The 18128-nt window shown below is 41.5% G+C and overlaps 1 protein-coding gene across 13 annotated transcripts in view; it reads left to right on the top strand.

The window, feature by feature from the left end:
- The window catches only part of mef2cb (myocyte enhancer factor 2cb), a 75516-nt gene that overhangs the window by 20146 nt on the left and 37242 nt on the right, over window positions 1–18128 (top strand). For all 13 annotated transcript variants that reach the window (XM_028458234.1, XM_028458232.1, XM_028458230.1 and 10 more), the window contains one exon: window positions 14558–14778. In XM_028458234.1, the coding sequence (XP_028314035.1) occupies window positions 14725–14778 (54 nt within the window). In that variant the 5' untranslated portion in view covers window positions 14558–14724. The remainder of the gene's footprint in view (window positions 1–14557; window positions 14779–18128) is intronic.

Below are 18128 nucleotides of genomic sequence, written 5' to 3'. Positions count from 1 at the left end.
GTCATTCTTTTGTCCATTTTTCTTTAGCCAGGCTCCTTCTGTCCTATGATGTATGGCTTTTTCCCAGTGGCTCTCCAAAGTACAGCTCGTGATGTCATTAATTTTATTCATACTTTATGTATGCTGTGCACGGGGAGGGGGGGAAAAAGACGGGAGGAAACGGAGAAAAAGATGATGTGGGATGAGAGGGAGGAAGATGGTGGGAACGAAGGGGAGAGAGAGGAGAAGAGATGGTGTTGCGGAAGGAGATGTTCAGTGCAATTGCATGTATAATGAATGAGAGGGCACTTTGTTTGAAACTCCAGCCTGGTGCTTCACTTCAAGGTTTGCTAGGCAGAGTGGGGCCTTGTGATCTCACACTAGACACTCTCTATATCCTGCCAAGAGATGCTTTCACCTGGCACCGTGGTTCGACCCAGTGGAAAAACAAATAACCTTGTGTGTGTGTGTGTGTGTGTGTGTGTGTGTGTGTGTGTGTAAAAGAGAAACACAAAGTGAGAAGGGTATGATGAGAGCGGGGAGAGGGAAAGACTGGTGACAATGGAACAAGGGACGGGATGGAAAGGGTGAGGAGCGTTTGTATCTCAGCACCGATGCGATGAAGGCCAGACGATACTGAAAAGAATACTGGCACCAGGCCCACGCTTCCGAAGTGGCGCTTGATACAAAAATAGCTCGGCCATGATATTGACTTCTGTCTGTTGTTAATGTGAGCGTGCACACTTGAGCACTAAGGCAAGGACGCTTTTGTTGTCCAGTTACAACTTTTAATTTTGTTGCTCAGTGTAGTGCTTGGTATTTGTTTGACTTTTGCGCATGTGTGCGTGTGTGTGTGTGTGAGAGAGAGAGAGAGAGAGAGAGAAATTGTCTGATTGAATGAGTCATTATCTGCGTTTATGATTGAAGTTAAAAATGGTTTCTGTCTTATTTTTGGCTCCAGTGCTGGACTAATGCTTTTATAAATAGCAGAGGAAGTGCGGGGGATACCTGTTGTGGCTCCAGCCTCCTTCCAGCTGATTCCCAGTTCCTACTCGTCACATCAATCCACAGCCGGACAGCCCCGGGGCTGCGGCAGAAGAGAAGCTCTCTTGGGAACACAGCAGGCAGGAAGGGAGTCAGTATGAGGGTGTGAAAAAACAGTCTTTGGTCAAAAACAATCTTTAAAAAAAAAAAAAAAAAAAAAGTTGCGTAGGTTTTTGGAAAACACTCTTGCTTAAAAATTCAGCAGACAATAAACAGTTAATAAAACAGTTATTTTTAAATGTCCCAAACTAATGACATGAACTGATTTATCCCACTGCTGCTCCTGTTTTCCTATTGCCACTTTTTTTTTTCAGCACAGGAAGTAATTGAGAGTAATTTTTCTGATGGATTAGTCATTCTCCTCTTGAAAGGCTGAGATTATGCAGGGTCAAACACATTTCTTTATGTTGCAATTATGTGGAAGGATAACGGTCTTTTCAGCTAATCTTGTTATCCCTCACCGGCCGTTGTGCTTCTCAATCATATGATCTAATTGTTTGGTTTTGAAGCCTTGTTATCACCCTAAGATGCTTTTTCATCTGTAATTTTGCTAAATGCAAATGTCATCCCCAAGCCTAAGATAATGTTCACCATTGCATGTCATTCCATCATAATAGGAGCCACCACAATCATGTTATGAGGAGGGCAGAAAGAAAGCAGAGGAAATCTTATCATCCTCAGTGTACTCTTTGCATATGTAATGAGAAAATATAGAGTTTTATTTTCAAATGGTCCTCCCTCTTTCATTTCTTTGTGAAGGGAAACGTGCTTTTGACAGCTTAATATGATAAGCAACTTTGGTTTCCTCTCATGGTAAGAACATGTGATTTTTCCCTCCCGTGTTCTTCAAAATGCTGCTGCACATTCTGTCGATGACCCAGTTCTGAAAGATGGCCGAAAAAACCAGGAAGAGCACTGCAAAATCCACTGGGAAAAGGAAGGAGAGAAGGCATGAGGGTCGTTGGAGAGGGAAAGAGAGTGGGAAGAGAGACCACGAGTAAGAAAAGCACTTGTTCAAAGTTAGCTCATAGGTTTTCTTTCTTCTTTCTCCTATTTTGCCTTCCTCTCATTCTTCCTCCTCCTGCTTTGGGAAGCCTATATATCTTCTTGGGCTCTCCTTTTTCCTGTAGCCGTATCGGAAACGCTGGGAAGGATAGCGGGGATTAGCTTCCTCCTCTCGCCGGTTCCCCTTGGTTAAGTACACGTGTAATGAGTTGTTTATTTGGGATAATGCATACTAGATGCAGCAGAAACCCATAGCTGCCCTCCTCCACTGCTTACACACGTACACATACACAGACTCATACATACAGGCATACAGAGCAGAAATAAAGTCAATGTGGCACTTCCAGTAAAGCGGAAAGATACATTGAGCATATGTGGTGTTCACAGGTACATCTGTATATAAAGTCGCTTTCTTATCGTCAGCCCAGTCTCACTCGCTGCTGTGATACAGGTCACTTATTGCACAGCAAGAAAAAAAAACAAACTGTATTCTAGGTGAAAGCTTTGATTAAGAGTAACATGTGAGTCTGTTTCTAAGAGCCTGTGTGTGTGTGTGTGTGTGTGTGTGAGAGTTGGTGTGTGTGAGTTCTCAGGCTTTCCACGGGTCATAGGTTTGGGGGATTTTTCGCAGAGCGAGTAGAGGGCAAAGAAATTGAGTGATATGACGGGAAAAATGAAGGGAAAGAACCAAAAGTGGGAAAACTGAATATGTTGTGCCCGCTCGCCTGCGCCTATGTTCGTTGCGCTTGTGTGTGTGAGCGAACTAAGTTAGTGTGCACGTACATGAAGTGGAAAAAGCTGTTGCCTTGTGGATGGGACGTAGTCTGCTATCATTACAAGGGGGGGGATGTAAGGGTGGTGGTGGGTAGGGGGGGCAGGCGAGGTTATGTGAACGGTGCAGCTGTGCTCGCAGCAGAGGGATTTGAGTGGAGGGGTGGGAAGTGTGTGCATGTGTGTGTGTGAATGAGGGGAGACTCCAGGCAGCCGAGTCCTCCACTGAACCGCCAGCTAGAAAAGTGTATGATGGGAGGTCGAAGTCTAGAAAGCATTGGGCCTTGAGAAGTGATTGCTAGTTGCTGTTGCCCCTTGGGACTTCTTCGCCTTCCTAATTCACTGCTGCACCTTTCCATTTAGGAACTTGTCTCTTAAATATAGTCCTAAAGTAAGACTGATTCTTTACGGGAAGGTAGTTGATTAAAAAGGTTTTGGGGTCACACCTCAATGGTAACACCCTGGTTTTTGAAAGTTATCACTAGCTGCATTTCTGTTACCTTTGGAAATGTGCAAAATCTAAATAGTGCAAAAAGAACTGGTAAAAACACCTGTAATTTGAAAAAAACAAAATACACAAATAAGAAGGAATTTCAGTCGTTTCAATATTGAAATGTGTCGCAAAAGCGCTATTGAAACACTTTATTTTTTTTTTTCGCAAATACACGTCACAGAACATGAGGTACCTGGTCACGTGACCACTTCTCTCCGAGAAAACATGGTGCGGTATGTATAAACAAAAGAGGAGACCGGGACATTTCTTAATATTATACTTGAAAAAGATTACTGCCACATTAGACGTGAATACGCAGTTTTATAAGGAGGTTTGGAGCGTCCATCTTCCTGCGGCGAAGTCTCGCGGGATGAAATTTCACAGGAGTTGCAAGGCTCCTGCCCAGAACAGCCTTCAATGGAAACCCTATATACTTATACTTTGTCAACATTTAGAAATATCGCTTTTATTTTGCGAAAATCTGTTATAGAAACCCAGCATCTAATTGTCTGTATGTTTTATTCCATTAAGTTTGAATTCTTCACATAAACATGCTTGCCGAGTTAACTCAAGCCACCATATTGACTGATGGAGTGATTGTGTAAGGGCTTTTGAGTGTCCATTTTCTCATCAGTATTCTGTTTGTTAAAGGGTTTTCCCCAGCACCCAAAACGTACATTCCTAAAATCAGACAAATCCGTTCCTGTTTTCTTTGCTTAAAAAAAACTTGCAGCCAACGTAGCGACAGACGGATAAAGACGAAGACCCAAAATGTGCTTGTCAACGGTGTGATCAGTGACTGCAGAGAGACAAGGCAGAGGTGGCTGAGAGATGACAAAACACCGCGCGGCATCGCCGTGCACCACTAATGCATTCAGCCTGCCACCGTATCCAACAACAAGGCAAAATATCACACAACACACTTCAGACAATGTTGCTACTACAACAACATCGACAATAGCAGACATATAAATGCATGCGCTGGCACACGCAGACAAACAGCCATACAGTCACATGCATGCATGCATAAATAACCACATGCTGCAAGTTAAATACCAACCACGAGACACAAGAATTTGAAAGCAAATAAACAAGTCAGAATGTAAGCAACTTGTCTCATAAAAACAAATCAAATTAAACCAAAATCTTTGTTTCATAAAAAAAAAAAAAAAAGTTCAAATCCTTGAGCGTGAGAGAGAGATTGCTAAAGTAAAGTTAGAGATTAGACATTGTTTTGGATCGTGTGTCTGATTTGAAAGAATACAATTGATAGTTGAGGGCTAAAAATAGTGGCCGGTCAAACAGTCGTAGTATTTGGCAGGAGGAATGATTTGTGTGTAACACAGCAGCCCTCACTGCAGCCACACATTGAGAGTAGAAGCACTCTGCCAAAGCTCGTAGCTTTACAGAAGTAATTTAATATTTGTTTGTTTCTATTATTTAGCTCTCCCACTTTCTCCTTCTCCCGCTTGGGCTCATGGAGGTTAAGTAACAGTAAGCTTTATCAGATTACTGGGTCTGAGGTCTCTTTCAAACCTCTCTCTTTGCCATCTTGATGTTGTGCAGCTGTGCAGACTCTTTAATCACACGCTATCTTTTTTTTTTTTCACTCACCCTCTCCTCCTCGCATCCCTTTTCCTCGTCCTCCCTCCTCCTTTAACATATGTTAATTGGCTGCTTTCTGTGACAAATTACGAGCGCTCACTTTGATGAGGTTGGGTTGTGATGGTGCTGGGAGTGGAGTACAGTGGAACTGCCAGACCCTCACCAGTTCCCCCTTTAACCACTCCAAAAAGGAGCGCGGCAGCCAGCCGATGACTAATGAGAGGCTTGGTCTGGGTCTGGCCTCGCTGAGGCTTGGAGGGGCCACTCCCCTGAACACAGGCTGATCTGTAGGTACCGTATGCTGTTACACGCCCTTCACACTCTATACAACCTTTTGCCTCTCACACCCAACCACTAATTTTCCTTTGGGGACTGTGACACTCGGTCACATTTTTCTGTGTGCTTCTTTTTTTTTATGTAGAAAAGAACAAAAAAAAAAATTGACCTAAAACAAGCCTTATTAGTAAAATAAATTGTTGATGTAGGGCAGACAATGTGTGTGTACACTGAGCGCGTGTGTGTGTGTCTGCGGTGGAGAGACAGTGCCTGGAAACATTAAAGCGCCTTGCTAAAACAAACTCTAACAGTGGAACAATCTTTGTTTAATGATGCTTAGCATCAAGAGTGCTAACAAACAATCAGGAAAAATAAGCCTGCAGTAGCCAAAAAGGGAAAAAAAAAACCCTAGCATGACATCAGTGTTGAAATACTTTTTCCATATCCTTTTAATTTTCCCATGCATGATGACGTGTTGAAATGTGGCCGATGCATGTTTAGATCTTCGCTGCTGTTTCATTTTCTTTTTCTACCTCTTTCTTCATCTCTCTCTCTCTCATAATCCAGTTCCTTCCCCGCACTGTGATCTAGGTTACTTGGTTTCCTAGCAGAGCGCAGGGACCAGAGGAAGGAAAAAAAAACCCGAGCGAAGGTCGACTCTGTGAAGGACATCCTTGTTGAAGTGTGCAACCTTCTACTACTCTGCAAATTAGACACACAAAATATGCATAGATGCAAAGCAGAACCAAGGCAGTTAGCAAGGGTGCTAAAATATATTGACGCATCACAACAACAAAGAGCATTACAAATAAGTATGCTCCTAAACTCAGGTGCTTGTCATTTATATATTTTTTCCCTTCCCATATTTGTAGCATTGCAACAAAATAGTAAATTTGACAGCTTCCTCCTAAATTTGCCGGTCTCATTTTGCTGACTTGGTTTTAACCATAACAAAAATGGATATCAACTTCTCTAACTCTTCCCATCATAGCTATGCAAATCTGGAGAGTTCCCCTCCAGCCTACATACACTTGCAGTAAGCCTAATAAATGTAAATATATTAAAAAAAAAAAAAAAAAAAAAAAAGAGGAAGTAAACAAAATAAAGCGGGTTAAGAAAAGTGCACCCTTCACCTCGCGGTTGGGTCAGGGTTAGCCATGTTATCAAGCGCCTACGGGTCCTAAATGAGGCCAGGGGGGAGCTTTTAATAATTGCTGTCACAAGATCAAATTTAATTCTCCTTTCCTCATAGCCACCATTGCTGTAGGGTAGAGTGAAACAAATTGTCATCAGAGATTTCTAAATGAACAAAGGTTTTAATTAGGGTGATTAGAACTCTGTGGCAAAGAGAAAGAGTAAAGGGTGGGGGAGTGATGAAATCATCAGTGGATGGGCTAACTATGATGTCTGCTGTTGATACATAGAGGACTGAGGATACTTGGAATTTACTATACTGTACCTGTAGTAAGTTTGTTGACTTAAAATATCCATCAGTTTTTTAAATGACAATGACCGACTCATTAAAAAAAAACAAAATACACATGAACAAATACGATGTCAGAATATATTGATTTTTTTTTTCAACTACCGGTAATAAAAACAAAAATATTATGTTCACATGGGGTGAAATCTTTAGTTGCGTGGAAGGCGGGACAAGCCTCTAAGTGATCCAATAGGAAGTTAGCTGATTGGATTTGCGGACGTAAGATGGCTCATGTGCCCTTCCGCATTAATCACATCTAATCTGTCTGTTGGTATTTTCGTACATCTAATATCATCCAATATCAGGTTGAAAAATAGTCATTGACATGTATGATTTGATTATATCGGCTCTAACCTCAGCTGAGTTCAGTCTGAATAAAATTTACATCATTGGAGATTATTTGAAATGTCTCTTTTCTTAACGCTAAAGGTGAGCTTTCAATTATTCCAGCAATAAAAATGATTAATCCTTTTTTTAATATAAATATTGTGATGCCATCTGAATTAAAGCTTTTATTGTTGGTAAATATTTAGCTAATTTTGTTTTTATTGAATAGGAACTCCTCTAGAACCATAATAACAATAAAACTGTGATATAGCTAGTCCATAACAATGCAGCAAAAGGCCCAAAGCTTTAGTTTTAAACTTTCATACATACATACGGTGTACACACACTTTCTGCTCTGCTCGTCACCCCCCTACCCCCACCCTCTCTCCACTGCTAACCTCCTGATACATTGTCATACTCGGCAGAGTACATAATTGGGTGAATATGTCAGTGCTTTGCCTTCTTAGTGACATGACTCCCGGCTGTTCCTGTGGGGGCTGGGTATACTCATTGAAGACTTTGTGTTTCAGTGCATCAGCCCATCTCTCATTAGGTCTTTGCTTGATTTGTAAACATATTTTTTTTTTTTATCAGAGAGTAGACTTTTATCCATTAGCGTGCATGTGATAACTTCTTTTTACCACCACACTTTCAGTTTCAGCCTTTGGTTGCACCTGGGTCAAGCAGCACAAAGGCCAACATGTTTGGTTTAAACAGTGGTTTACCCTGAATGTGTCGCTACATGGCAGTGGGGAAAGACAAGAGGAAGTGAAAGAAACTGTAGTCATGGTGATTGAAATGAAACGTCTAGTTATTTGTTTTTAACATCAAACGTGGGTGTGTAATCAACGCCATTTCCCTATCTATAATCATTTCTGCACATCTGGTTATTATCCCCTCCACTATTGTTCTTGTTGGATTTTATACGATGTCTATCATTTTTTTATCTGCCGAATCTATCTTTATACGTGATTTCATCCATTGCCCATATTTTCGTCTGTGCCATTGGAAAGACTGCATGTACTCATGGGTGATTCATTCTAGCCTTTCCGGTGCTCATCGTAGCTTCTGCTTTTTCGTCTCCTGTTGTCTTTTTCTAACACGTTTTCAAGCTCGACACATGGCTACGTATCTGGTCAGTTGAAGCATAGGTTTATTCATCCATCATTCATGACTATATGTCGCAGCCACAAGGCAAAAAAAAAACTTGATGATAAATTGAAAAGAAATATCTTGTGTTAGACCTCCACAGCTACTCTGTCTCTGTATCCCAGTTCATGTAGCTTCAAATGGCCTTCTGTGTACCTTACCTTTGGCCCAGCAGCTGCTGCAGCTCCACAGCTTTGGCCTCCTTTCAAAAGGAGGTGAGTTGATGTGTAAAATCATATTGTCTTTGGGGTACTCGGCACTAGGTTATGGAAATAACAGTTCTCACCTGTCTCCATACTGGCTCTGACGGATAGGTACCTGTCTTCATTGCAGCTCTGAATGCAGACGGCTCATGTTTGCTGGTGCTGAGTGAAACATACAGCTGCCCAAACGAAGGGCAGACCCTTGTATTCATCTATCTCGATACACATTATGTCTATCTGACACCAAAAGTTACAACATTTTTGGCCATATTAAATATCTTTTACACCAGAGATTAATTATTACAATCACAAGAACTGATGGCAATTGAGTTTGATTAGAAATATATATATATAAATAAGACCATGCTGATGCAGGCTATGAGTGAAGTGTCTTTCTTTATTGATTTTGAAACAACACTAAACAACAAGAGCACTCAGAGAGCACAAACCTCCGCCAAGTGCCAAATATCCTCTTTGTCAGATATTGGCAGTTATCTGGATCAGTGAAAGTGATCATGGTACCATTACACTTTAAAGGCTTGTAGGAAATGTCTATTCACATTAATAACAATACGGTAGGTCCAAATGTATTGGCAACCCCATTGATTTGAAAAATCACAATGAAATGTGCAATCCAGATCTGACGTGGATGAAACTCTGTGGGGTTTATAAGAAACCAACCCAACATAAGTGAGTCAAATTCCATAAAGATCAGTTTACTCTGATCCAAGATGTTAATCAGAGCATTGATCCGGATGCCCTCCAAAATGTAACCAGATCTTCATTTGTGTAAGGTATTTTCAATGTAAGACTGCTAAAAGACAAACAAATAAATAAACGCTGGTGAAAATATTACCTCTTTGGCGGAGGTAACAACACTAAATTAACACTAAACAGAGGCCTCTTGATTTATAAAAAAGGGTTTTACCTTTGAGAAAAAAATGCCCCCTATCTACAGTATCTGTGTGTATTGATTCAAGGTATCTCAGATGACCAGAACTAATCATTTTAGGCCAGAAATAAAAATAGGAAGCAAGAAAGATTTCATGTCGCAAACTATTTTGCTTGTTCATAACGGGGAAAGTAGCCATTGAGTTGTGTTTTCCAATGCATGCTGTTTGAACTAAGTGATTTAGGGAAGGAAACACCTTTAGCACCTTTGATTGTCTGTGTCTGCCGATGTCACGTCCTTCCTCTGTTGTGTATGTGTGTGTTTCCTGTCTCTTTGGCCTTTAGGATCATGGACCGGAGCTGTTGCAGCAAACAGTAGTAACAGAATTCTATTGGTGTTGCATTCAATACAATCTAAAGTTGAGGTTTTTTAAGATTCAGACAGGTATTAAAATGAAAGCAGAGTTGTAGCCTCTAAGCAGCTGTCTATAGTTGTACGCTTTGTTCTGTAGTGTCAATCACACTTATGAGTGCTTGGCAGAGTGTAAAAAACTTGTGCCAAACCCAGGCTATCAGCTCACTTCCTTCTTCATCAATAGGCAGGTGTCTTCATTCTAAGGCTCATGGAGATTCAAAATAACCTACATGTGAAACTTTCTCCGTCTCACTAATGATCTAGCTTAAGCATGATCTAATGAAGAGAGACAAGTGAAGACATATTCTCCAACACACACAAGAACTCACACATACACACACACATTGAGACAAACACACTCATATATACTGCAACTTCTTAAATTCAAGTTTAGCCAGAATGCTCGCTGGAATAAAAAAAAAAAAAAGGAATGAACACATTATGAGATGATCCACCGTTATCGCGCTAATCCCCTGATGTACATGTTGCTAATCTCTTTAGCCGCTAACATGTTAAATTAGCCCTAATATCTTCTGCAATTCAGCACTGCAGAGGGCCCACCTACGTGTGGGCTGCCACCCAGGTTTAGGTCAGTGTTCTTACACTATACATTCAAAAAAGATACAGAGACACTGGAGTGGGGAGGGCGTGGGTGGAGGGGGTTGAGGAAAGTAGCAGTGATAGCCATTTGTCACCCTGCCTATCTCGCTCTGACAGATGGGGAGTGTGGCATGCCACATGGAGGAGTCACTGCCTGTAATGATATTAGAGACACAATGAGACCTGATACACAATTTTCTGTCCCCATCGTACCGGGCCATCAACTGAGCTTCTTTTCTTGATCCCACCCGTCGTATTATTCCTTCTGGTATATCTCTATTCACCCTTACAGAGGATAAAGTGCTGCACGCCACTATTTTCAAATCAAATGCACAAACAACCAAGTAACATTCATGCATTTTTCATCATTTACTTTAGGGAAAGCAGGGTATGTTTACCAAGGAAAAGGTTTTTTTTCTAATAAATGTACTATACACATCCTAAAAAGGTTTCTTTTAGTGCACTGTAATATTAGATACTTGAATCCCCCAACCATGTGTCCTAGCAGGGTGAGAGAGAGAAAAACACAACACGCTGCAGTTTGTTGTTAATCAGTTTCTATGCTCAAGTCCATGCTATTACCAAATGTGTTGCTGATGTGCCATGTTGAAGCGATCAAGCTGTCTGGTAAGCTTAGGGTCCCAATAATGCACCATCTCCACTTCACCCGTAGAGTAAACTTGGAGGAAATACCCATCAGCAGAATTTGGCATGGCATACATAAGTTTGGGCAACCTGGTTTTGGTTTTTCCATTTACTCTTGCAATGTTATGCAAACTATATTTTTAAAAATGTATGATCGTCAACTTTTTTCCATATCCTCTCACCTCACTTACAAACAGAACTTTGTAAATGTAATTTAAAAGGAATTAAAAGTCAAAGGAAACTTCCCATTTTGCTGCACCTTCATTTTTAAGGAGTTGTGCACAATGTGTGCCCCCTGATAACAAAGCAAAAACACCCCACAGACGTCTATTAGAATAAGAAAAAGCGCCATGTGATGTATATTAGTTTTTAGTGACTAAACACTTGGGAGGGAGGCGACCTAGAATCAAGCCTTGTGGTGCTCTGAGTGTATATGTTCTCATTGTCCTCTCAGCTACACTTCTGAGACTCAGAGAAAAATGCTCATTAGATCTATGTGCTGAATCGCTGCTCCCTCTCCATCTCTCCTTTCCTTCCTCAACCTTTATCTCCCTATCTCACTATTTCCCTCTCTCTCTCCTTCTCTCTTTCGTTCGCTTGCTCCCTCTCCATCCGTCTGCCTAACAGATGGGAGGGTCGTGGGTAGAGCTCATCCCCTCCCCCTGGAGAGGCCTGGTGCCTGTTCAAAAGACTCTTCTTTATGCTTCTCTCCGATTCCCTGTCTGTAGTCCATTCCTGTTGTCCTTTCACATTACTTCATATCTTTTATTGTCACCTGTCCAACTCAAAGCTGAAAAAAACAAACATAATAGCTGTTGGCTTGATGTTAGAGCAGTGGTTGACCTAAGAGTTGTACCACCTCAGCCCATTTCTCTACCCCTGCATTAGTAGTTTAGCCTAATGTAGTATGCTTGTTAGTTCTTTCTTAAATCTTAATTTCTATATCTTTATTTGTTTTCTGCCATTATTATTTTGTCACCCTATATGTCCCCTTAAGAGCAGGACTCTCAAAATGTAAAACATTCTAGTTGATGACAACACTGTCGGTCCAATCGACCATTTTTGCTACATCGCACATGGTTTGCACATCTCCCTTTTCACCAGCTTGGCGTCATGTTCAGGCTAGATTGGATTTTTTTTAAAATTCAGCTGTAATCTCTTAAATTAACTGATGCTCTCTCTTCTACAAGAGAGTGAAAGGAGCCCGGTGAAGAGGTAGGCACTCACTCCTTATCCAGGAGCTGCCTGGCAATCATATGGGACGGGGGCGAGTGTGAGGAAAAGTGGGGGGGAGGATTTGGTTTGGTGGCAGGATAGAGGGGAGATGAGGAGAGAGAGAAAAAGTGATGGGTGGGTGGGTGGTGGGGGCAGAAACACGGAGCTAAGCAGCAGCAGAGCCTCACCTCAGGGAGTGTTGGCTGGTGCTGGCAGCCAAAAGCAGGGATTAAATGTTCAGGACACAGGCTTAATCTGAGTGTTAATATTACGTAAGGCCTAAGGTGTTGCCCCAGCGAGTGTTGACATTGAGAGGTTCAGATTTACTCAGTGGACTAAGGAACAAGGTAGAGGCCAGGAGGCAGTGATCATAGAGGTAAACGCCTCCTTGTTTGGAACTGTGCCCGGGCGGGGTATAGTACAAAGATTGGGAGGGTCTGGTGCTGTCATCCAATGATTGAGGTACATTGGCTTGATTGATATCCTTGTCTGGCTGTCTAGTGCCAAGCGCCTCAGTGTTGTCTTGTAATCCCAGTTTGTTTGACAACATCCTTTTTTTGTGTTCTTCCAGGGGGCAGCGCTTTGTTTTTCTGTCTATGGATGGGTGTGTTTGCACAGAGCAATGCTAAAATGTTTTGGATAGCCTTTTTAGAAGTGTCATCGAGTTATTTTAGATCTTGTTATTCTTATGATGGTGTGTCTCTGCTGTTGTCCTAACTGCCAAATGTCGCATTTGTGTTCATATCTAATAGTGGGTGTATCCAAAGCCATCCTCTCGGGAAGTTTTTGTTCAGTGTTTCATCGTTGCTGGGATTAAATTGTCTTGCTTTGTTCTGAGTGTTTGCGTGATGGAAGTCCATAAAGAATTGTACTGTACATGTTAAATCTTTAGAAATGTTATAAATTAACTTGTCATTGTTTGGTCTTCCAAACAACTTTTTTGATGTTGATTCCAAAAGTGCATCTTGTACCCAACATGCATTTCCACTAGTATGTTTTCCAACTTAGAGCCTCAGTCAGTGAGAGCTGCAGTATGTCTAGATGACTCTCTTACAATGTTTCATTATCATTTTCCTACTCTCTAACACAAAAAGGTCAAGTAGACAGTAGCGCGCTGCACTCACCTCAGGGGTTCAGATCCATCTAGTGTTTCCTTGCATGTGTTACTCAACAAATACATAGATTCAGGTTAGAGAAAGATTAAAAACATGGAAGGAGTGAATTATAATGTGCAGGTATGTGTGCGGGAGTGTGCGAAAAAGAAATGAGAGAGTGAGGAAAAGAGCAAGGGTGTTTGAGAAAAGAGCGATAGAGAGTGATCGAGAGAGAGACTGAGACTGACATGTCTTTTGGTGAAGCGGTGTCGTCTTCCACATCAATGTCTGATGCTTGTGCTGCCAGGTGCCGGAAATCTTGTTCAGAAAGGAAAGAAGAGAGAAGAAGGGGAAAGTAGAGAAAAAAGGCAGGGTAGATGGAAGATTTTTTTTTTTTTTTTTTTTTTTTTTTTTTTTTTTTTAATGTGATGGCACTGACAGCTCCCCTGCATTGCACTGAGCTTAAATAATGGGATGCTCATTTGCATAACGAGGGACGTTATCACCTCTACTGTCAAAAGAAAACACAACAACAGTTATTCTGCTCCTCCCTGAGATAGATTGGGTTGGCCTACTTTAGCACTCTGGAGAGATACACTGGAGCTCTGGCTTAGCCATGCTCTCACAAGAGCTCATGCACACTCACATAGTCACAATCAGTCATGCAAACTTTTTGGAGCATATCTTTTTTTTCTGCATCCATGCTGTCCAGCACATAAGTTAGTGGCCTCTATCCCTGCAATGTTTCCCCCTCTATGCAAACAAGCATAAATTTACAGTATCTGTTGCTGCATGGATGCTTCCATTCATCTGGTTGCACTCATCTTGGCTGTGATTTTTTTATTTTACCATCAGAGTTATGTGTCAGCTTAGGTTTTGCATCTGTGCTTTATTCTGCATGAAACACCTGTCATTTTGGAGATAAACTGCAGATAGTTAAAAAAAAAAAAAGTTGTGGCTGGCAGTCCCATTGTCAATAAGATGCAGTTTCACGGGGAGAAACAAAAGTATTTCTCAGTTTGGAGGTAATGTTACAATGCTAGTGATTAGAGCGTTTAAGTTAGTGGCACTTCCAAAACACTGTCAAACTCTGTGTGAACGAGGCGAGATCCTGACAGCGCTGTCTCCTCTCATAGTCGGTGCTTGGGAAAAAGATGCAAAAGCTGATTTGCATGATATCGACAGTGAAAAACACAGCGGTTCTCACAACGTTGTTGACAGATTCTTTGTCTTTCTTCACCCTCCCTTGTGGCTGCCATAATGCCACTTTTATTATTATTTTTTCTCTCTCTCTGTATTTTGCTATATTTCATTTCATTTAATGCTTGTTCTTTTCCAACCCCCTTCCTTTCTGTCTTGCAGACACAGATGCTGAAATCTTTGAGTTGATTGGGACAAATAGCAAGAAGAAAAGAAGATAGATAAAGGAAGAGCTGAAGAGTGTATAGAACGAAGTGAGAGAAGAAGAGAAAGAAGGAAGAAAGCCAAAAGTTCTTTAGAAAGCGGAGAGAAAGAAAGAGACGGGGACGATGGGGAGAAAAAAGATTCAGATCACGCGGATTATGGATGAACGCAACAGACAGGTGAGTCCTCAGGGGAAGGGAGGATGGATGAGTGTGAATATGGGGGTGGAGAAGGAGAAAGTCCCTCCAACCACGCATAGCCCTCAACAATAAAGGTCTTCTGGGAGTCTGGGCAATATGTAAACTGGTGGACAGAAAAGTGCCTGCATGGAAAGTATAGTTATTGCTTTGGGATGAAGACAGGGGTGAAAAACACAATCAGTGTGAGGGCAGCAGGAATACGTGTTTTTGCATTAAAAGGTAATTCTGCATATTAATCAATGGTGTGAGGGGCAGAGCCCACAGTGAACCGAAGCACCTTTCACACACAAGACCTAACATAGCAATGCCAGTGCAATAATACATTAGCACCACCATGGCAGTGTGAGGGAAATACAAACAACCAAACAGAGATGGGATGGAACACCCTGGAAAACAAGCAGGGATTCATCTTTAGCCAAATCAGGAACTGTGTAACTGCTGTAACTTCAGCCAAACAACAATGACTTTTAAAACAACACCTGGAATTACTTGGAAGAGACTTAATGAATGGTCGACAGCATGACTCTAGCAGACGCTACCGTCTGTGGCAGGAAGTAGATAAAGACTGAGCTCTCGTACTGCCCTTGAGGCCCACAATCGATCACTTCCTGTGCCACAGCTGACCACTGACACTTTGTCAGCTTCCTGGCAGCCCAATTGGATCCATACGCTGCTAACATGGCCCTGAGATCACAGGTCAAACACACACCGAGACGCGCAGACCACTTCGCACATGTCTGTTTCATTACTTCTTTCCACAAAGCAAGCACACATTTATACTGCTGTGAACTTTATTAAACATAAGTTATTCGAAGAGAAAATAAATAAAAGCTCAGACAGAATTGATCCATGTCGTGAGGAAACTTGAGTGCTATCACAAGTAACAAGAAGAGAGAAGTCGGAAAATTAAAAAAAAACACTAAAGAATCCTCCCTGCTGCCTGCATTATGGCACAGAACAGAGCTTGTTCCCAAAGTGATAAATGACAAGCCAAAGTCAATGAGTTCAGTGAACCAGGGAATATAATTTTAGTATTCAAACAAATGGTAAAAAGAAACCACAGGTAAGAGGTCATAGACTTTTGGAAGATGACTTAAGCTCTCATGTTGCAGCAATTCTTACTCTTCCTTTTAACTGTTATCTCGACACTGTGCTCCCATCCACCTTGGACTGGCCCTGCAAGTAGCACCAGGCTCTTGGACTCCTAAGGATAAGAAGGGAAAGAGAGAGACAGGAAGGACACCTGAGGGGAATCGATGCCTGCCTGAGATATCCGGGTTTTGCTTACAGAGTGAGAAGCAGGCGAGAGAAGAAACAGAGGAGGAGAAAGGGTTTGCGAAAAGAAAAATCAATATATCACTGGATTATTGTCGTTTTGGTCCTTAAAAGAAGATAGATGCACTTGTTTTTAATGACTACTCATCTTGATGTGACATCATGGAGTCACATGGAAAACATCACATTGTCGCTCATCTGCGTGTGTCATTCCGTGTCATTCAACTTACTGCTTTAAATAAGTGACATCATTGCATTCTGAAGAGTTGGACATCACAAGACTGACACATCAACTTAGACGTTTGCTTTAACGAAAAAGGGAAGCTTTAGCATGCAATATTTTTACTTCCTTTTTAGCGAAATGTCCAACCCAAAAACACTGCTTTCAAACACCTATTCTTTCCAAAAATTGACTTTTTGCCTTTTTATCTTTATTTGACATTAATAAAAAATAACTGTAAAATTCTAAAACATATCAATACTAAAAATATTGAAAACAATTTAACTATCTAATGTAAATGTATGTTAAACAATACCAATCATTGTATATAAGCTCTATTTATGGAAGAATACGTATGCTGTTAACCTGTCCTGCTTACTACAGTGGCACCACTCTGGGTATCTGTCAACGCTACTTTGCCACCTACAGAGTGATATAACCTACCAACCCCTGTCCTCCATGCAGTAGCAATATCATTTTGGGCAGAGGGCCTGGCTCTCTCTGGGCGGCCACTTTGGGTTGCCACCCCTAGGCCCCGAAAACACTTCCCTAGAGCAGAGGCAAAATGGCCAGGCCTCCCTGGAGTTGAATGGTTGCCCAAAGCTCTGGACAGTGAACAGCAGTGTGTAAGCACTGGCTCCAAGCCGCCCGACCACTCAGACCCTCTCCCAGCCTCAGGCACATGAAAGAGTCCCCTGTGCTGGAAACTCACGGGCAACGCACAGAGAGCAGACTCTCACCCCCACCCTCCAATAGACAGGCCAGATACACGCACAGGTATGTGTGCGTGTGTGTGATATTTAGCTTCCAGGGGGAAAGGACCCAGGGCCAAAGGTTAAACATGGATCAGGTCATCAGTGACAGGATGTAAAACAACAGGATCTTCCTAATCCTCCAAACAACAGTTACCCCAATTCCTATAGGTTAAAGGTTTGAGAAACGTTCACCCTATCCCCTCCATGTAATCTACAGCAGTGGTTCTCAAACTTATTTGGCTCAAGTACCCACTTTCTCTTATTTCTGAATCCATGTGCCCCCTTTGTCTGACAACAACATTGTGCTTAGAAAACTATTGAAAAACAACTGTAGAACACAATGATGGAAAGTTATAACACATTTTAAAGAATCTCATTTTGGAAATAAGTGGAACTAAAAAGTATTTAGTGCAGTGGTTCCTAATCTTTTTTGGATCGTGAACCCATTTTAATGAAAAGAGAATTACTCTTTGATCATATTAGGGCTCAGATATATATAATTTTACTGCATTTTAGTTTAACTAGATTTATATTTCACAAAGTATAGAAATGCAGTTGTTTAAGATTGTGTGCTATTTTAATAATAAAGAAAAATAATAATAAAAAAATAAAATTTTCAGGCGACCCCATTTAAACTCCATTCAACCCCACATGGGGTCCCGATCCCAAGGTTGAAAAACACTAATTTTGTGGGTCCTATTGTTTTTTTTATAATTTCTGGTCGTCTCACGTCACGTCACATTTCAAATGTTTCTCTCTCTCTCTCTCTACCCCCTGTAGTACCATCCAGTACCCCATGAGTACATGTACCCCCATTTAAGAATCCCTGATCCACAGCATTATTAAAAAAAATAGAAGATAGAAAATAAGGTGCTTTATCGTGACGCTTTCTTTACTCCAATCAACAGCACAAGGGTGACAAACTGTGTGAGGAAAATTAACAGCAGGAAAACAATGAGACCCACTGGGTTGTTCGTCACTTCGTCACCTCCTCCTCCCCATATTTCTTTTTTTATTTCCCACCTTCTACCATTTCTTTCTTTCTTTTCTTTCTTTCATCTGTGGTATGTTCAGCGCCC

This window comes from Gouania willdenowi, chromosome 9 (assembly GCF_900634775.1).
Source record: "Gouania willdenowi chromosome 9, fGouWil2.1, whole genome shotgun sequence".
Classification (NCBI taxonomy): Eukaryota; Metazoa; Chordata; class Actinopteri; order Blenniiformes; family Gobiesocidae; genus Gouania; species Gouania willdenowi.
Note: the sequence above shows the minus strand (reverse complement) of the source record. Positions and strands in the feature narration are given on the sequence as shown.